The following is a 20242-nucleotide window of genomic DNA, read 5'->3' as shown; positions in this document are numbered from 1 at the left end:
ATATATATATATATATATATTTTTTTTTTTGAAAGAGCTGATTGCGATTGACTCAGACAGATTGTAAGAGACGTTCCAGAGTTCTGTCGCCACTTTGTGAGCCACAATCTTTATCGTTTATTTCAGAAGAAGGTCCCTTATCCATCAAGTGCTGCAAAGTAGAAAATGAATGCCATCATCAAAAAAAAAACAAAAAACAAGTCTCTCAATAACGTGTTTTTATTTGATGTCTTTTAGATCCGACCGTGTTGTTGTCTTCTTCTGCTGTAAATGGTGTGCTGGGTCTTCCCCTTCAGGTCGACATTGGTTTCTCTGAGGGAGACAAGGAGCTGGAAAGGGAGAGAGCGGAGAGGGAAGGCAGGAGAGCTCTGGGCATATACAGCGTCACCTTCACCCTCATAACAGGTAGCGTCATCTATTTCGAGTTGAGCAGACCGACAGTACGCATGAGATACTTGATCCCTGAAAGCATCTTTCGACACACTTCTCACATGAACGGCTGATGTAAAGCATTAAAAATAAATAAATAAATGAAAGGGGTCGGGGGGGAACTTGACAGCGGCAATGGTTGGCAATGTATAAGCAGACAGCATCATCTTTCAGAGGCATCCCGTGGGTTGGGGTGAATTTCATTTTTGATCACGGCCTTGGGCGATCAGGAAAGTCACCAGGAGCAGGGCGGGGCGTGAAAACAAAGTCCCCAGGTATGGAAACCATGAAAGGAGTGATTTCCACTCCCGCTGACTTTCAAGATATTGATGTCACTGAAGAAAAATGGAGCGGGATTGACTTGGAACAGAAAAGGGGGAGATGCGAGGAGGGGTGGAGGTGGTGTCTGTTTGTTGTGATCGTGTGCTTCTGCAAAATGTTGCCTCGGGATTACAAGTGAATGGGTGGTCAATCGCTCTCTTGGTGTCGGAGAGAGCTGGAGTCCAAATCCGCTCCCGTGTGTGTCTCTCTCTTTCTCGTCTGCACCCCCGCTGAAACGATTTCCCTTTTCAGGTCCGAGTCGCAGATTCAAGAGGGTGGTGGAGACCATTCAAGCTCAGCTCCTGAGTACTCACGATCAGCCTTCTGTGCAGGCACTGGCTGGTGTGTAGCGCCCCAAAACTCAGCAGCTGTATGTAAGACTGGCCATTTTCTCGCTCCCATCTCTTTTCTTTGAAATCTGACCTTGCGCCCATCAGATGAGAAGAACGGCAAACCCTCGCGGCAGCCCGGCACGCCTTCGCGTCAGAATTCCAAGCGTTCTGAAAGCGGATCCGAGAGGTGCGAGAAGGAGCGCGCGCTGGATGCGGCGAGCGGAAGCGGCGGCATCCTCCAAAGGCAAGGCTCGGGGAAAGAAAAGACCAGACTTCTCTCCGCAACCAATGGGACACAGTCACACCCCTGAGAAGAATGCTATCCCCAAGAGGACGGATGTCTCCTCTGTCCTTGATTCCACCCGCATCCTTTCAATCCACTTTTCCTTCTTTCTGCCTCGCTGCTCGCCCGTCGGTCCCGAGCGACGGACTGGAAAGGGAACAGATTTTGCTCCATCCTGTGCGGAAGAGCTGATCTTTTCCCAGTCCGCGAGGAGAGGTCGGAAGGAAGATTCCCACCCCCACCCCGCCCCCCTAAAAAAAAAAATCCCACTTTAGCAGAAAATCTCACAAGAAAAACACCTTCACTCGCTAATGAAGAAAGCACACGACCTGCTCACTAATATATTGGATGCTTCACATCGTTCACACTTTGCTGCAAACCTCCGATCGACGTCCAAGGACGAAGCACTTCGAGACGTTGCCATTCATCAGCTCCAGTTTTCATCGATGCTCCTTCAACATGACCTTACAGCTCACGTTAAGAGTCACATGATCAAATGGAATGTCGATTTAAAATGTGCAAAAACAAAACAACAACAAAAAAAAAAAAATGCAGGTTGTTTCTTGAGAAATGAGGCAGAAATGGAAGCGTCTGAATTCAATGAGGTTTATTGATCAGCAAAGGGATGCTGTGTTTTAGCAAAAGCAAAGTGAAATAATAGTTGTGCGCGCGCACACACACACACACACACACACACACACACACACACACAAAGACATCACAAAAGAAGAATCTGACGGGGTTGGGTGTAATGTAACCGTCTAGATACGTATGTATACCGGAGTATAAAAATAAGGCCCACTGATGCATTTTGTCCTCCAATGTATGAGAGTCATTAGGTCTCACTGTTATTTCTGAATTAAAATGATCAACGCTATGATACCGTATTGCCTTTAACGGAGGAGAAATAGTGGATCACCATTTAGACCCCCCCCACCACCCCATTTTCCACTCATGATGCACACCCACATGTCTCTCTCTGAAGAAAAAAAAAACTGTTAGATGTTCGACAAAACACATATTGGCTCACAATAGGCCATTGGCCGAGACTAGCAGAAAGAGTCTTCAACCAACTTGACAATAGATGACAAAAGTCGCTCGATTTAGTTTTATTCTTTGTTCATCAAATACAAGATTGCCTAGTTAGAGGTGACATCATTTCACTTACTTTTCACTGCCCTTTATGTATTTTTGTCATTTCGGCAGTGGACTAAATCCACAGTCCTTGTTCCATTCGGAGACGGGGTCCGAGCAAGTCTATCATTTCCATTAACTTTCTGCTTCCAAATTGTCATTCTGCCGGGCCTGTGTTCAAGTATCAAGTCAAGTATCAAGTACAACTTTATTGTCAAATGTGCTGTATGTGGAACATACATGTTCAAGGACACACCCTTGCAATAAAAGCCCAGCAAGAGCTGTTCGTCAAATTAGCAAACAGGCACAGCGAACCTTTCGCCTGCACCAAAATCAGGTTAGACCAGCATTTCCGCATACGTCGTCTTCGAAAATTGAGCCCAAGGTGTTGGATTCTATCGTGCTCCAACAGTGACTGCAGCATTATTTTGACTCCTCTGCATTTTATTTTAGGACACTCCCTGATGGCATGTTACGATATTTCTTTATGTTGCTCATGGTTACATTATTTACTGCAATATTACACCCCCCCACTGACTCCCCCCCCCAAAAAAAATAAGGAGAATTAGACTTCAGATGAATTTGGGCAGTTATTGCTTACAATCAGGATTGAAAAGTATTAGTAGACCAGAAGTACTTGTTATAAAGAAAAAAAAAAGAAACCTTCACCTTTATCATCCAACATTCATCTGCAGAATCATGAGAAAAAAAATCAAAAAGTCATCCAAAAACACCCATTTCTTTCTTTTTTTTTTGAATCATACAATTCTGGACAGCAGAAGACAAACAATGTATTGCTCGCAAAGGGCAAAAGACAGAATGTGCAAATGTGAAACACATTGATTGTGACCTCTGTCGTTGTACAAACGCTGCACAGAAATTGCCTGGAGGGGGAAAGGCAATCGAAAATTCAAGCCGCCTAATGATTGTTTTCTTTTTTTGGGATGTTGACTGTTTTGTTTTCCGTGTATTCATGCCACCAGCAAAGTAGGCACTGTCGATATGAATGTTTATCATTTAAATATTTATTTTTCAACGATGTATTTATCATTTATCGTTTACTCACCACAAAAGCTTTTAATCTTGTGAAATTAATGCTGCAAAAAACACCCTCCTGGGTCGTTATCATGACGTGTTTATATTGAACCCACATTCTGCCCATTTCTTCTGATGTTGTTACTCCAAACGACTTACACCTCCAAAGATAAAATTCCCATTCCAACACAGCAAAAGAGAAGCTCAGACTTGTAGTTTGTTTTTGTGTCTGTCACTGTCTTGGACACGCTTGTTAAAAGGGAACACGAGCTAGTGTATGTTTCTGGAATGGAAGAATATGAGCGCCATCATGCATGGAACGCTGTTCAAATCACAGGCACTCCATTTCAAAAATTAAACACAATTTGTGGCTCCAGTAGCAAAGTATGGCAGCGGTTTTTTGGTCACCCCCCCCTCTCAAAAAATATCAATTGACGTCATGCTTGAAATGGTTTCAATCCAATGATGGATAAAATGAGTCCATGCCATCACTGCATGTTGATGTTGAGCTGAAAGCGGCACTCTGGCGACTGTTGTGAGAACAGCCTCACCTCGCTGCTGGCAATGCTGTGTGGCTCGCTGTGCCACAATGTGTCCACACACACAAAGTCTGGCGACTGTTGTGAGAACAGCCTCACCTCGCTGTGCCACAATGTGACCACACACACCAAAAAAAGACCATTCTTATGTTTCTTGACTTGAAACAATGTTTCACTGACCTGCAAATGAGCTTGTGTTTAATTGTTGTCGTGCACCGAAAAGTCTTTTTGTCTACTTTCTCTCTCTGCGGTTTTGGTAGGTCTTGCAAATGAGAACGCAAACATAGTCAACTTAAGTGTTATCGTTTTCCGACAAGAAGGGGGAAACAGATGTACTTTTTGGGTTTTTCCAAAACCCAAAATGTTCCAGTGATATAAAAGATACAGTGTTGAAGTTTACTTCAACATTCTATCACTTTCTCTTTTTCTCATCTGAGGTTCTCCTTTATTTTCATCCTCCTTAACAGAGAGATAGGCCTTGAAAAGTGCGGCCCACCCTGTTCAAACGTCAAGAGTGTCACAAGTGTTTGGAGGTAAAAAAGATCATTGAGAGATAGCACTTCAACACATAGGGTTCAAGTTGCTTGTTTTTTTTTTTCTCTGCGAGGAAAGTTTTTGGATAAAGCGATGAAACCAGAAAAGCCACAAAGGGCCGCTGCACTTCAAGCTGCCTTGAACAAACTTAGAATGCACTGCTACGATTGAAAACAACAATCCATCCTCACCGGTCTTTACATGTATAGCGGTATATATGTCGCAGCCACCCCGCCCCACTCCCTGTCATTTAATCACCAACCCCCCTTGTCTTTGTATACATTTGACACTCATTACTTCAACGCACATGCACCCTATATGCCTTTTGTCTGTCTCCATTGTATGCCATCTGTTCCCATGTAGCGTTCGTTGTCTTTTATCGACACTGTAATCGCCATAAAACGCTTTCCCTCATTTTCCTGGTGTGTCATTTTTCCACTTTCACCTGCATCTGGACCACTCCAATCAATCAAGCGCACCAAACGGAACTCCACCTCTCACCCTCCACTCAAACTACTCAAGCGAAAACAAACGATAAATTATTTTAAAAATGATTGTAATGAGGGGAAACATGCCTGTGAGAAATGTTAAACAATAAACAGCAATGGAATTATGTGTGGCTAATTGATGCTTTTCTGATACTGAAATTGATCCCCAGTCCTCCCCAAAAGCAAAACTAAATCTTTTTCTACGACAACAGGTTTTTGAGGTCCTTTTAATTTTTGTTTTTACCATGCGGTGTCATTTATAACTCGTATTATTTGCCTTGTTTTTCCACTTTAATTCCTTGTCAGTGTAACATCCGTCAAAGTGTAGCCCAGAGGTGGACAACACTGGTTCTCGAAGGCCGCTACGCTGCATGTTTTAGATGTTTCCCTCCTCCAACGTACTGTACCTGATTCAGGTGATAAGATCACCAGCAAGCTCGACAGAAGCCCGATAACAATCCCGGGCATTTCAAGCATGTGTGTTGGAGGAGGGAAGCATTTAAAAACATGCAGGATTGCGGGGCCCCGAGGACCGGAGTTGCCCACCCCTGATGTAGCGTACCTAGTTATTTGACATACAGTATTTTATCTCCTCTTCTTTTCCCGTAATGTGTCTTTTTTTATTTATATCAAAGCGCCATTTTTCGCAATTCGTCCTAAATATTGTCGTGAATAATGCACTATCCATAGCCATTCAGTGCCGACGCTCACCGGAAACAATGTGACCGATGTGGCCAATAGCGAAGAGGAGGAGGAGGTGGTCTTCTTCAACACTGACGATCTTTGACGCCCGGCGGTGAAAGACACAAGGCTAGCAAGCTAGGCTAATTCTCGCCGAGAGCAAGAGCGCTCACTTTCACTGCCGGTGTCGCGTCGCCAAGAGAAGAGAAGAGAAGGGAGCACAGACAGAAGCTTCTCTGACACTCATACTGCCGAGCAAGCGCCTTCCAACAATTTCCAGGTACATTTATACCATATTCATATTCTATTTCCTCGTGGTACTTGTGCAGTTGGGCTTGACTTCGAGCATTCGTGCGCCCATTACGCGTTGTGTTTCGCGCGGGTGGAGATGGTGCTGAACGTGAATGGGGCTCTTGTTGTGTGCCGCCTGCTCCACGATTTCTCCTAAATGAACTGGGAGGGAACGCCACACGTTGGCGGGTGCAAAGGCTCCTTCTTGATGTGGCGTTTGTTTATGATTTCTGTTCACCACCGCCGGACGCGGGTGGTGGAGGGATGGAGAGGGGAATGAGGATGCCCTGTGGTGCAATAAAACCGGTTTTCGAGAGGAGAGCCACATGAAAACAAGTTTCGCCGAGGGTTGTCGTGCTTGAGTCGTTTCGCAACACCACAACGAAGGCGTGAGCGTTAATTGGAATTATGATTCGTAATTCTTGATGTGGCACGCGCAGGACGAGACGGACGGTTCCCTGATCGTTGCTGTGACGTCACCGCGTCGTTTTTGCCGCCCACCCATTTCGGTCTTTAAAAAATAAGAATGGGGACAATCGGTTCTTAGAGCAGATGGCGGGGTTTTCACACATGCTTGACATTCTTGAAAATATTTGTTTAGCTTTTTCCCTCCTTCCCTGTGCATACCTGTTCATTTTTCACGCCCACAAAGATGATCATCTTCAAGATCAGTTTCAATACCTGATTCTTCCAAATAATAGCCCATACCAAATTAGGAAATACAGATCCTTTCAAAACTGTTTTAATGGCTTCTTTGATATTAATTCATGGATGATTAATCATTGAAGAATGTTGCAGATCAGTTATTATTTTTGGGGGGCAGGTCTTGCACCTGTCTCAAGGCACGCTCTGACCTCCGCATGGCATCGGTTCCTTATCCTAGACAGCAAGCACTTATTGAAACTATTCGGAGCCAATGTTATTTTTCCAAATGGTGATTCGAAATCACAAATGTCGCACCGTTTAAAAAAAATGTTTGAAACATTTACACGGTGAGCAGAGACCGAACATGGTATTTTGATTATCAAGAATATTGAAACATTGTCGATACGTTCAACATTTTTGAAATTCCGAACATAGAACAACAGAATTTCAATCGTATTTCAATTGTCTAGAGTGTTAAAACAAAGTTAGTAAAAGGGCCGCGCTCCAGTTACCATCAAGTCATTGAACCATTGAGGAGCTGATGTTGATTCTTCACCATGTTGAGCAGTGTTTGTTTCCATTGAGAATATTGGTGCCATCCCACATCATCTTGCTACTGCTTCGGACGTATAACCTAAGCCTTAGGTTATTGAACCGCTTTGTTTTATGCTTAGGCAACAGCACAGTTCTTGGGCTAATTGCACCCAAGTACTGCAATATATAATTCATGACCACAGAAAAACACTGATGGATAATGCATCATAACATTTGGGCCCAGACATGGCGCTATGATACATGCTGTGTTTTAAAAGACCAGCTGTATCTAGAGCTTGACAGCGATCCGGCTGTCTGTGAAGGCCGAAATTGGCTGAAAAATCATGGCAGAGTTGGAGGCCGACAGAATGGAAGATGCTCGTCAACGACTTCGGGACGCGGCGCATCCTGAAGCGGAGGAGGCGCTTTTCATTAGCTGGCCGAATGTTTTCAGAGTTGAAGTAGGAACGCTCGCTGTTTGTTTCATGTCTAATAGCATCCTGAAGCGGAGGAGGCGCTTTTCATTAGCTGACCGAATGTTTTCTGAGCTGAAGTAGGAACGCTAGCTGTTTGTTTCATGTCTATAAACATCATTGCGAGGTTAATTTTAAATGTAAGAATGTTTTTGTCACCTTATCCCAAAATGCAAAAGCACGTTGGATGAATGCGTGTTTTGTGGTGTGTGCCCAACAGCCATGGCAGAGGCTCACCAGGCCGTGGCATTCCAGTTCACCATCACACCGGAGGGCATCGATCTGCAGCTCTCGTACCAGGCGCTCAACCAAATCTACCTGTCGGGAGTACGATCGTGGAAAAAGCGCGTCAGCCGCATCAGAGTGAGTAACAGAAAGCTTGTCCATCAATGTTGTGGTTGTCAAACTAAAATGCAGGAGAGCCTGACGGGCCAATGTTTTGATCGTCACGAATATTCTTTTGCCACGCGTGTGCTAACGGTGACAAATGTTTCCATTTAGTTGAGCGGGTATGTGGTTAAGCATTTGAGATCCGGTTTACCGAACAGACTCAGGCTTGCTGGCACACGTGATGTCTTGACTCCTAATATTTGAAGAGTTGCATATCGCGTGGAAAAAAAAAATACTAGAGACCCAGAGAGAATACTCTCATGGTGTTTCGATTCTTTCTAATATTTAGTTGGATAAATTATTTTAAAAATGATTGTAATGAGGGGAAACATGCCTGTGAGAAATGTTAAACAATAAACAGCAATGGAATTATGTGTGGCTAATTGATGCTTTTCTGATACTGAAATTGATCCCCAGTCCTCCCCAAAAGCAAAACTAAATCTTTTTCTACGACAACAGGTTTTTGAGGTCCTTTTAATTTTTGTTTTTACCATGCGGTGTCATTTATAACTCGTATTATTTGCCTTGTTTTTCCACTTTAATTCCTTGTCAGTGTAACATCCGTCAAAGTGTAGCCCAGAGGTGGACAACACTGGTTCTCGAAGGCCGCTACGCTGCATGTTTTAGATGTTTCCCTCCTCCAACGTACTGTACCTGATTCAGGTGATAAGATCACCAGCAAGCTCGACAGAAGCCCGATAACAATCCCGGGCATTTCAAGCATGTGTGTTGGAGGAGGGAAGCATTTAAAAACATGCAGGATTGCGGGGCCCCGAGGACCGGAGTTGCCCACCCCTGATGTAGCGTACCTAGTTATTTGACATACAGTATTTTATCTCCTCTTCTTTTCCCGTAATGTGTCTTTTTTTATTTATATCAAAGCGCCATTTTTCGCAATTCGTCCTAAATATTGTCGTGAATAATGCACTATCCATAGCCATTCAGTGCCGACGCTCACCGGAAACAATGTGACCGATGTGGCCAATAGCGAAGAGGAGGAGGAGGTGGTCTTCTTCAACACTGACGATCTTTGACGCCCGGCGGTGAAAGACACAAGGCTAGCAAGCTAGGCTAATTCTCGCCGAGAGCAAGAGCGCTCACTTTCACTGCCGGTGTCGCGTCGCCAAGAGAAGAGAAGAGAAGGGAGCACAGACAGAAGCTTCTCTGACACTCATACTGCCGAGCAAGCGCCTTCCAACAATTTCCAGGTACATTTATACCATATTCATATTCTATTTCCTCGTGGTACTTGTGCAGTTGGGCTTGACTTCGAGCATTCGTGCGCCCATTACGCGTTGTGTTTCGCGCGGGTGGAGATGGTGCTGAACGTGAATGGGGCTCTTGTTGTGTGCCGCCTGCTCCACGATTTCTCCTAAATGAACTGGGAGGGAACGCCACACGTTGGCGGGTGCAAAGGCTCCTTCTTGATGTGGCGTTTGTTTATGATTTCTGTTCACCACCGCCGGACGCGGGTGGTGGAGGGATGGAGAGGGGAATGAGGATGCCCCGTGGTGCAATAAAACCGGTTTTCGAGAGGAGAGCCACATGAAAACAAGTTTCGCCGAGGGTTGTCGTGCTTGAGTCGTTTCGCAACACCACAACGAAGGCGTGAGCGTTAATTGGAATTATGATTCGTAATTCTTGATGTGGCACGCGCAGGACGAGACGGACGGTTCCCTGATCGTTGCTGTGACGTCACCGCGTCGTTTTTGCCGCCCACCCATTTCGGTCTTTAAAAAATAAGAATGGGGACAATCGGTTCTTAGAGCAGATGGCGGGGTTTTCACACATGCTTGACATTCTTGAAAATATTTGTTTAGCTTTTTCCCTCCTTCCCTGTGCATACCTGTTCATTTTTCACGCCCACAAAGATGATCATCTTCAAGATCAGTTTCAATACCTGATTCTTCCAAATAATAGCCCATACCAAATTAGGAAATACGGATCTTTTCAAAACTGTTTTAATGGCTTCTTTGATATTAATTCATGGATGATTAATCATTGAAGAATGTTGCAGATCAGTTATTATTTTTGGGGGGCAGGTCTTGCACCTGTCTCAAGGCACGCTCTGACCTCCGCATGGCATCGGTTCCTTATCCTAGACAGCAAGCACTTATTGAAACTATTCGGAGCCAATGTTATTTTTCCAAATGGTGATTCGAAATCACAAATGTCGCACCGTTTAAAAAAAATGTTTGAAACATTTACACGGTGAGCAGAAACCGAACATGGTATTTTGATTATCAAGAATATTGAAACATTGTCGATACGTTCAACATTTTTGAAATTCCGAACATAGAACAACAGAATTTCAATCGTATTTCAATTGTCTAGAGTGTTAAAACAAAGTTAGTAAAAGGGCCGCGCTCCAGTTACCATCAAGTCATTGAACCATTGAGGAGCTGATGTTGATTCTTCACCATGTTGAGCAGTGTTTGTTTCCATTGAGAATATTGGTGCCATCCCACATCATCTTGCTACTGCTTCGGACGTATAACCTAAGCCTTAGGTTATTGAACCGCTTTGTTTTATGCTTAGGCAACAGCACAGTTCTTGGGCTAATTGCACCCAAGTACTGCAATATATAATTCATGACCACAGAAAAACACTGATGGATAATGCATCATAACATTTGGGCCCAGACATGGCGCTATGATACATGCTGTGTTTTAAAAGACCAGCTGTATCTAGAGCTTGACAGCGATCCGGCTGTCTGTGAAGGCTGAAAAATCATGGCAGAGTTGGAGGCCGACAGAATGGAAGATGCTCGTCAACGACTTCGGGACGCGGCGCATCCTGAAGCGGAGGAGGCGCTTTTCATTAGCTGGCCGAATGTTTTCAGAGTTGAAGTAGGAACGCTCGCTGTTTGTTTCATGTCTAATAAACATCATTGCGAGGTTAATTTTAAATGTAAGAATGTTTTTGTCACCTTATCCCAAAATGCAAAAGCACGTTGGATGAATGCGTGTTTTGTGGTGTGTGCCCAACAGCCATGGCAGAGGCTCACCAGGCCGTGGCATTCCAGTTCACCATCACACCGGAGGGCATCGATCTGCAGCTCTCGTACCAGGCGCTCAACCAAATCTACCTGTCTGGAGTACGATCGTGGAAAAAGCGCGTCAGCCGCATCAGAGTGAGTAACAGAAAGCTTGTCCATCAATGTTGTGGTTGTCAAACTAAAATGCAGGAGAGCCTGACGGGCCAATGTTTTGATCGTCACGAATATTCTTTTGCCACGCGTGTGCTAACGGTGACAAATGTTTCCATTTAGTTGAGCGGGTATGTGGTTAAGCATTTGAGATCCGGTTTACCGAACAGACTCAGGCTTGCTGGCACACGTGATGTCTTGACTCCTAATATTTGAAGAGTTGCATATTGCGTGCAAAAAAAAAATACTAGAGACCCAGAGAGAATACTCTCATGGTGTTTCGATTCTTTCTAATATTTAGTTGGATTCTTTTGGGTCCATGTTAAATGTGCAACACATATTCGTGACAGCTCCCAGTATGAAACGGTGCCGCTATAGATTACAATCACGTTCATACTCATTGTTTTATTCATACCAGATGGAAATGGAACGTAACCCTCTCGAGGCAAAATTGCTTGGTCACGTTTACCGTATGTGTGCACAGAGAGATGTGTATCCATTTTGCAAGGTGGTTCTACAATTCTATTTCCCTGACTGTCTTCTTGAAAATGTTTGAACTGCAGAACCGAGTGATCAAAGGAATGTATCCAGCAAGCCCTTCCTCCTGGCTCTTTGTCGTCATTGCCATCTTGGCTACCATGTACACGCGCTCTGATCCCAGCATGGGCCTCATTGCCAAGATACAGCAACACCTTCCCCTCAGGTTGACATACGCACGCACGCACGCACGCATGCACACACACGCATACGCATACATAAAGGTGAAGAGATCCATAGCCACGGTTTCACTTCAAATTGTCCAAATCCTCGACTTCAGACTCTCAACAGTAATTATTCTCTGATTTCTGGAGTCCTTTGTGGAACCAGACTGATAATCTTTTGAATTGCATCCAAAGAAAACATTGGCAAACATCTGCTTATAATTTGGAAAACAATGACCGAATCAGAAACTCAATCAGTTTCAAAAAAGGTTGGCGAGGACATATCGATCCCTCCTGCGTGATATTGCTTCATCGTTGTTTCGTTGTTGTTGTTGTTTTTTTTAATCACTCAACGACACCAAATCAACAAGAATAATTGTCCTGTAAACAATAATTGAGGCAAAACTAGTTTTGTAACACACCTCAGTCCAATTTTATCGGATTATTTGTTGAATCAATGGAATCATCGATAGAATAATGGACTCTAAAAATAGTCCTGAGTGACAGTCCGACGACGCACCTTTGTTGGCATCCAGCCAGGTCCCAACGTTGGAGCGCTCATCCACAACCATGCGAGTTCTCTGCACGTTTAACTGCTGAGTCACAAGCGAGCAGCGTGGGTGTGTTTCCACCACTTGAACTCTGACCGACATCCCAAACAGTCTCTTGACTGACTCCGTATAACCGACTTTCTCTTTGCATTATGGTCACATGCACGCGCGCGCGCACACACACACACTTGTCCCATTCCATTTTGATAGCATCCATTAGGAAATTACTTCAGCACGTCAACTGTTTCTCCCAAATATCGCCAACATCATAATCGCATCCGGAGTCCGCTGACCTTGTTTCAATAGGCAGCCTCGTTGCTAATAATATTATGGTCATGTTTGATGCAGACCAAAATGCTTTGTTTTAAAATATATACGACACAACAATATTTGGAACCTCTCTGCCAATAGGAAACATGCAATACTCTCTTATGGTAACAGTCGCACTTTTGTAGCGTACGTGTCGCGTGAAACTGAACACACTGCACCCTAAGCATCCTAACACAAAAATATTAATAACACGCACATGCACACCCCAATATTTTTTTACACATTTTCACCTTTGTTTTCCTGCAGCGGGATAGAAATGAAAGCGTTGAACTATTTTGTGCCGTTTCAGTTGAAGGTCTGATCGCCATTTGTCTCTTTCACACCCTTGCACGCAGCCTCCACGTGTCTCTCAGCGCTCAGGGCCAGACGATGCTTTCGGCGCTGGTTTTCAGCACGCTGCTGTGGCTGTCCCTCATCCTCGCTCTCAGGTTCTGCCTCAAGCTGCTTCTCTCCTACCACCGGTGGATGTTTGAGCAGCACGGTCGAGTTTCCAACACCACCAAAATCTGGGTGGTAAGCCCTCCCTCCTACTCGGCAATACGTCCGCCCCCTTGTGGCGACCGTATTTCGTTGCCCGCGCACTCAAAAGTGACTCATCCTGCGTTTTCCTTCCCGATTGTGCCGGAAACCGTTCCAAATCTGTCTTGTCACTTTCTTTTTTTAGACTCTATTGAGGCTATTGTCTAGCAGGAAGCCGCTACTCTACAGCTACCAAACGTCGTTACCTCATCTGCCTGTTCCTGCCATCAAGGACACACTGAGCAGGGTGTGTGTGTGTACACATCTTCATTCGCAGTGCTCATGTCGATTTGTGTGACACAACAGCATCGATTGCTCCCGTTCTCAGTACTTGGAGTCAGCGCGCCCTCTGTTGGCAGATTCTGAATTCAAGCGGATGACACGACTGGCCTCTGACTTTGAATGCAACCTTGGAAATCGACTCCAACGTTACTTAAAGCTTAAAGCTCTCTGGGCAACGAACTATGTAGGTAACGAGCCGATCACTCACAAAAAGACTGAAATGTTTTCACACTTACTCCATTTGACATCTGACACGCCCCTTTTCACATACTGTTGCCTGCTCAGAAAAAAAGCAAAACCTTTTTTTTTTTTTTTTTTTTTTTAATGGCATGGAAGCACTAATGGTTTCAGAGCGTGCTCCTGAGCCAACGTGTGCGTGGAATTTTCTTGACTGTATCGTCTTTATATATTCAGAGGAACGGCGGTGAGGATTTACCTTATTGTCACCGGAAAAAGTCCAACTGAAACTTTCGTTGTCTGTTTTCCTTCCAGGTGAGTGACTGGTGGGAGGAATACATTTACCTTCGAAGCCGAGGCCCGATCATGGTCAACAGTAACTACTATGGCATGGTAACCGGCTGCAGTTTTTTTGCTGGAAAACCAGGGGGAGCCAGTTCTTTGCAAATGTGCAATATGAGTGCTTGGGTCATTTTTTTTTTTTTTTTCTTTTGAATGGAATGTCAAGCCACATCTTGAGGCAATCAGTTCCACCTTAACACTCTGCGTTTCCTTCTTGAGTCAGCTTGTGTACTGTTGAAACAAAACAAACAAACAAAAACACAATACCGTAAAAGTCTGCACTGTCAGCAGAAATGGGACATCAAAATACTGAGATTTGCCCCTGTGAGACACATCCGAAATTTGTCAGGCAATTTTGCCGGTTTCTTATGACCAAAGTTTCATTTTACCAAAAGAGGAAATGGTCTTTTTTGATCGTTTTATGGAAACAATCTCATTTGTATTTCCCCTCTTTTCCACATTCTACCACCTCGCATGAAAAATGAGAAACCCACGAGTGTTTCCTCTTTGATTTCACCTCTGGGTATGACAAATTATTTCCGGTTGTGGTCTACAAGTTTCCGCTTTGTGCTTGTACTTGATAGGACTTCCTGTATGTGACCCCGACTTCTATGCAAGCTGCAAGGGCAGGCAACACAATTACTGCGATGCTCCTTTACCGCCGCAAGGTCAACCGAGAGGAACTCAAACCGGTATGGAGTTTGTGGAGATAAAATCAGATGCACTACTCACAAAAAGTGAGGGATATTTGGCTTCCAACTTTTTCGTCAGTAATCTAATTCAATCTCTACCTGCCTGTGAGTGAAGGAAGTGGCCCGCATTTGCAATCTGCTCATATGTCATTTCTGACCTCCAGAGAGTTTCTCTTTTTTTCTTCTGTGATAGAAAGAAAAATGATGTCGAGAAGCAGAATACGCAACATGTTTGTGTTGGCAAACACAACCCCGACAGTTTAATAAACGAGTTTTTGTCTCCATGAATTAGAGCCGTGTTCCAGGTACTGTCATCCCTTTGTGTGCTGCCCAGACTGAGAGGATGTTCAACACAACACGTACTCCGGGAGTTGAGACTGGTAACGCATGTACACACGCATCCAAATGCGCGCACGAGAGCACGGTGACTGTCTGACGCAGGTCTTTTAACTGGTCTGCTTTGCATTTTTTTTTTTTTTTTTTTGAACATACAGAATGAACAATAAAGTCACATCCTCAAGAATGAGTTTTAACTTGAACAATCCTCTTCACAGATGTTCTTCAACACTGGCTGGATAGCGAATTTGTTGCTGTGTACCACAAGGGGCGTTATTTCCGCTTGTGGGTGTACCGGGCTGGCCGTCTGCTCTCTCCCAGGGAGATTGAGTCCCAGATTCAGAAGATCCTGGATGACCCTTCACCTCCACAACCTGGAGAAGACAAACTAGGAGCGCTTACCGCTGGAGACAGGTAGAAATAATCGGCCACGGTTGCACACCATTTACAGATTCACATGATGCGAGTTTTCCCAGTCAAGCTTAAGAACGAACTTCAAAGACCAATGTTTGTTTCATTTTCCCTATCTGAAAGTGATTGATGCACCCAAGTGTCGTTATTTTGGCTACAGTATGTGCGATCTTTAACAGACATGACAAATTATTCACTCCGATAGCGCTAGCTTACAGTGAAACATGAGGGCCGCCCACCGACTGCGTCCAACTCAGTGACCTGCAAAAAAATTGGCCTTGAGCGAAACTGCCCCCTCGATTTGCCGAAAACAGTACCCCAAACAAAGTTGTTGATGAAGTGAAAAATGTGCAAGAGCTAAAAGTGGCAATCATTTTTTGTTCATGTGCATCTCATGACATCCATGGCTTGAGCTACGCTGTTATTTTGCTACGACTTTTTGTATGCTTGGACTTGGTTTCCTTTCCCAATGACACCCTTGCGACGCATATTTGTTGAATTCTGTCAAGACTGTGGGCTCGCACATCGTCACGTGCGCTAGGCGGAGACACCTCCCCTGTGTGGGGCAGCAGGAATCATGTAGGAGGAGGCTCGGCCTTCTCCGACATCTGGCAGAAAATGGCTCCACAGCTGTGGACTTTATCGTAAAGTAATACAGGAACAAATTTAAGATAAAAGGACCGGTGAAAGTTCTACTGGAGCTTTTCACGCGGAAGCCAAAATTGCCTGTAAACATGCAGATCGCTGTCTGCTCACATGTTCCTTATTTCATAAGCTAAACCCCGATTGTGTACCAAATTTCGAGCATCAATAACGATCTACGGCGGGGGTGTCCAAACTTTCTTGTTTGAGGGCCGCAGACGTAAAAATAAAAGGATGGAAGGGCCACATTTGTCAAATTTTTGAAACACGCTGAAATCGATCAAGAAAGCAATCACATTTTGTTGGTTTTGTCAATGTCATTTCATCAGCTTTCTGTTGAAGGTGTTGCAGCCAAATCCACATTCGGAACCAAAAAAAACAAAAAACTGTACTTAGGTGACCTTTACTTGAGGATCAGTCTTGTGATGTCTTCAATTCAGCCATAGAGCACAAAGTGGAAGCCTTTTTTTTTTCCTTCTTTTTTCACCACGGTGTTTTGAAGATAAATTGTATTCCTCTTTTCACAACCATCCACCCACACTAGCACATGCATATCCATTTGCTTCCCCCATCCAATAATAGTCGTAGGTCAGCGAAATTTCTCTCTGGTCATGTGCTCCAATCTATTGGCAGGATTCCTTGGTCTCAGATGAGAAAGCTGCACTTCAGCTCCGGCGTCAACAAGCGATCTTTGGACGCCATCGAGAAGGCGGCCTTCTTCGTGACCTTGGATGATGAAGAGCAAGGCATGAGGGGAAACGACCCGGCAGGCAATTTGGATCGGTATGCCAAGTCGCTGCTTCACGGCAAATGTTACGACAGGTGAGGATGAAACGGAAGAAATGAAGGCCACTCGTGAATTATCCTCAGCAACACATTTATCTTTTGACGTGCGGGTTCAATTTTTCCTCCAGGTGGTACGACAAATCATTTTCAGTCGTGATATACAAGAATGGGAAGAATGGACTGAACGCTGAGCACTCCTGGGCTGATGCGCCAACTGTGGCTCACCTTTGGGAGGTGCGCGCATTCCACTCCGATGTCGAGTGAATGGCTGAAGACTTTTGGTTGGCCGTGGTCAAGAAAAAAGATTGAAAATAACGATGTCATATCAATGGCTGTCTCATCGCACGAACATGTTTTCGCCACCGCTCCCATTAGCATCCATCCATCCATCGGTTTTTAAAATCGGCTTCTCCTCACGAGGGTCGCGAGCATGCCGGAGCCTCCTCCCCCAGCCGTCTTCGGGCAGTAGGCGGGGTTCGCCGCGAACGGGTTGCCGGCCAATCGCTGGGCACACATAGACGAACAACCATCTGCGCTCACACCGAGGGACAATTTGGAGTGTTCAGTCAGCCTGCCGTGCAACGTGCATGTTTTTGGAACGTGGGAGGAAACCGGAGTACCCGGAGAAAATCCACGCAGGCACGGGAACAACATGCAAACTCCACAAAGCAAATGATTGCAAAATCTCAACGTTATTGACTACACCTGGCAATTTGACATTTCGGCACAGATTTTAGCAAGGATCATGCAAGTTGACACGCACGATTTGCTTCCCGGGGCCGCATAAGATGAGGTGGCGGGCCGGATCCGGCCCCGGGGCCTTGGGTTTAACATCTTTACCCTAAACATTTACATATGCTTCTTTTCAGTACACACTAGCCACTGACGCTTTCCATTTGGGATACACCGAGGACGGACACTGCAAAGGTGAAGTGGACCGCTCATTGCCTCCCCCCCAGAGGCTGATCTGGGACATCTCGCCAGAGGTGTGACTTTTCATTCCTGTGCAATCGCTCTGTATCGTGTGCCATCCTACCCCGACTCAAAACCTTCCAATGCCTTTCCCCTCCTCACCCACTCATCACTCATGTCTCGACAGACCCCACCACCAGGTGCGCACTTGTGATCCAATCGTACATACCTGAATGTTTTCATTCCATTTGCTGATGTGTTGGGACAAGCTTGCGCTGCTTTCGTATGGACACGTTCATGTTATCCAAAGTTCACGGGTGAAGAAGAGTCCCGCGCATCTGTCTTAAGTGCTTTGTACTGTTTCATCACTTGACTTAGCGGTATAAAAACGCAGCGGCGACTCTCAACTGTGAATGACACGCGTGCGAACCCCTGCTCCGCTTCGCAGCCCATCTTGGCTTAATTTAAGACTTTAAATCGTATCGTGATCCAAGTTAAGCTTCATCATGAAAAGGCGCAAGTCATTGTTTTATTGGCTTTTATATACACATAAACACACACCGATCATTCGTCTTCAGCTAAGTGTGACGGAGTAGGCAAAAAACACGAAGGCAGTTGAACGGATCTTATAAAAGGTGTTTGAATACAAAATTGCTTGCAGTGCACGAGTTAGACGGTGGCTTCAAAGGTCAAGCTGGGGACTGTAAATAAATCTTGTTTCTTGTTCGCTCTCCCACCCTATCAGGGCATGTCCTCCGAGACAAGTTTCTTCTGTGGGAGACCAAATAAAAAGTCAAAATTTAATCATCTGCTAAGTACTGGTGTTGGCGCTGTCTGAGTGCTGAAATGGAGTGGGTCATACTGAAAGTGAAAGTTCCTGTGATCTCCTGAGTGTGACGAAACAACAATGGAAAACAATTCCTCCTTTCTCTCGTTTCAAAAAAAAAAAGAAGGAAAAAAAGGTTATTCTGTTGCCTCTCCTTTCTCAAGAGCTCTTTAAAACAGCCATTCATGCCTTCGTCGCATCTCGGCTGGATGACTGCAAGGCACTTGACTTTGGAGTCAGCCAATCCTCCGTGGCGTGTCTCCAGTTGGTTCAGAATGCCGCCGCTCGCCTTTTGACTGGTCCTCGTAAGAGAGAGCACCCAACTCCCACTCTGGCATCCCTTCGCTGGCTCATTTGAGAGTGCTTTTGAGATCTTATTGTTTGTTTTCAAATCTCAGGTCTGTGGACCAGACGCTATTAGGTGTAGTGAGAACTAAGCGGAGGCTGAGAGGGGATGGAGCGAGGCAAAATCTCAGAGCGGAGCCAACGTACTGCCGTCGGAAACTTGATTCGTGCCAATAAAAGGCCCAAAAAATGACAGGCTTTGATCAAGTGTCTCTTTCTCTTCTCTGTCGTCCTCGCAGGTTCAAGCTCAAGTGTGCCGCTCACTTGCCGTTGCCCAGGCTTTGGCTGACGACGTGGACTGCCACGTCTTCCCCTTCAGAGACTTTGGAAAAGGCCAAATTAAGAAGCTTCGGGTCAGCCCCGACGCATTCATTCAGATTGCATTGCAGTTGGCCTACTACAGGGTAAGGCGCATTTCTGTGGTCTGTAGCTTGTTGTTTTGGTTCTGTTTCAAAAAACCGCAGCTGGATATGATTACTTCTGAACAGCAAGGTTGTACGAAGCCAACACGCTTTCAGTGAGAAAGAAAATCAAACCGACACAAGTTTTGCTTATGTTCTGATGGAAACTCTCGACATCAGGGGGGGTGCCCAATACCTCCATCGCGATCGACTAAGCGGGGCAGCGATTACAGGAAAAGCAAGTCATTGTTCAATTTGATTGCATTCCTCAGGATCGTGGCGGCTTCTGTCTGACTTATGAGGCGTCCATGACCCGTCTCTTCAGGGAAGGGCGGACGGAGACGGTGCGATCCTGCTCCAACGAAAGCAGTGCCTTTGTCAAAGCTTTGGAGAGTGGAGAGGTAGCTCTTCAATTTTGCTTTCTTCTCACTTCAAAATGAAACGGGACAATAATAAGTTTGATCGACAATCCAAAGTCGGGTTGCTGTCTTCACTGAAAATGCAGGACATTATTCCTATTCCGGCTGCGGCCTTCCTCTGTGGAGCTTGCAGGTTCTCCCCGTGCCTGCGTGGGTTTTTTCCGGGTGCACCGTTTCCTCCCCTTTTTCCCAAAGCATGCGCGACATGCTAATGGAACACTTAAATTGTCCCGAGGTGTGAGTGTGAGCGTGGATGGTTGTCGGTTTATGTGTGCTCTGCGATTGGCTGGCTGGCCTCCTGCCCGAAGACGGC

At 45.2% G+C, this 20242-nt stretch overlaps 3 protein-coding genes and 1 long non-coding RNA gene across 7 annotated transcripts in view; 3 read left to right on the top strand and 1 right to left on the bottom strand.

The window, feature by feature from the left end:
- Positions 1-1639, top strand: part of LOC109506921 (serine/threonine-protein kinase BRSK2-like) — a 12244-nt gene extending 10605 nt beyond the window's left edge. For 2 of the 3 annotated variants that reach the window (XM_019855968.1, XM_019855970.1), the window contains exons 18-20: positions 297-405; positions 1003-1092; positions 1188-1639. In XM_019855968.1, coding sequence (XP_019711527.1) covers positions 297-405; positions 1003-1092; positions 1188-1393 — 405 coding nt within the window. In that variant the 3' untranslated portion in view covers positions 1394-1639. Of the gene's footprint in view, positions 1-296; positions 406-1002; positions 1121-1187 lie in introns of all 3 variants that reach the window. The other variant, XM_019855969.1, reaches the window with a different exon arrangement.
- A 1643-nt stretch (positions 1640-3282) lies between these two features.
- Positions 3283-4290, bottom strand: LOC109506924 (uncharacterized). Its single transcript, XR_002166376.1, has 2 exons — positions 4173-4290; positions 3283-4109 (listed from the first exon to the last, which is right to left on the bottom strand). It is a non-coding gene; the product is annotated as an uncharacterized LOC109506924 (long non-coding RNA).
- Positions 4291-5873: 1583 nt separating this feature from the next.
- Positions 5874-20242, top strand: part of cpt1a2b (carnitine palmitoyltransferase 1A2b) — a 15967-nt gene continuing 1598 nt past the window's right edge. Inside the window, exons 1-15 of one of the 2 annotated variants that reach the window (XM_019855946.1) lie at positions 5874-6056; positions 7940-8082; positions 11821-11960; positions 13175-13352; positions 13504-13605; positions 13687-13824; positions 14133-14210; positions 14744-14851; positions 15144-15231; positions 15406-15601; positions 16874-17062; positions 17155-17260; positions 17896-18012; positions 19349-19513; positions 19783-19911. In XM_019855946.1, the coding sequence (XP_019711505.1) occupies positions 7942-8082; positions 11821-11960; positions 13175-13352; positions 13504-13605; positions 13687-13824; positions 14133-14210; positions 14744-14851; positions 15144-15231; positions 15406-15601; positions 16874-17062; positions 17155-17260; positions 17896-18012; positions 19349-19513; positions 19783-19911 (1875 nt within the window). In that variant the 5' untranslated portion in view covers positions 5874-6056; positions 7940-7941. Of the gene's footprint in view, positions 6057-7939; positions 8083-9134; positions 9318-11099; positions 11243-11820; positions 11961-13174; positions 13353-13503; positions 13606-13686; positions 13825-14132; positions 14211-14743; positions 14852-15143; positions 15232-15405; positions 15602-16873; positions 17063-17154; positions 17261-17895; positions 18013-19348; positions 19514-19782; positions 19912-20242 lie in introns of those variants that run through there. The other variant, XM_019855945.1, reaches the window with a different exon arrangement.
- pih1d1 (PIH1 domain containing 1) overlaps positions 14305-20242 on the top strand; it is a 24102-nt gene continuing 18164 nt past the window's right edge. The window contains exon 1 of the mRNA XM_019855951.1: positions 14305-14319. The gene's annotated coding sequence lies outside the window, so the exon portion shown is untranslated. The remainder of the gene's footprint in view (positions 14320-20242) is intronic.

The sequence above is a fragment of the Hippocampus comes genome, unplaced genomic scaffold, assembly GCF_001891065.2.
Source record: "Hippocampus comes isolate QL1 unplaced genomic scaffold, H_comes_QL1_v1.1 scaffold556, whole genome shotgun sequence".
NCBI lineage: Eukaryota > Metazoa > Chordata > Actinopteri > Syngnathiformes > Syngnathidae > Hippocampus > Hippocampus comes.
Note: the sequence above shows the minus strand (reverse complement) of the source record. Positions and strands in the feature narration are given on the sequence as shown.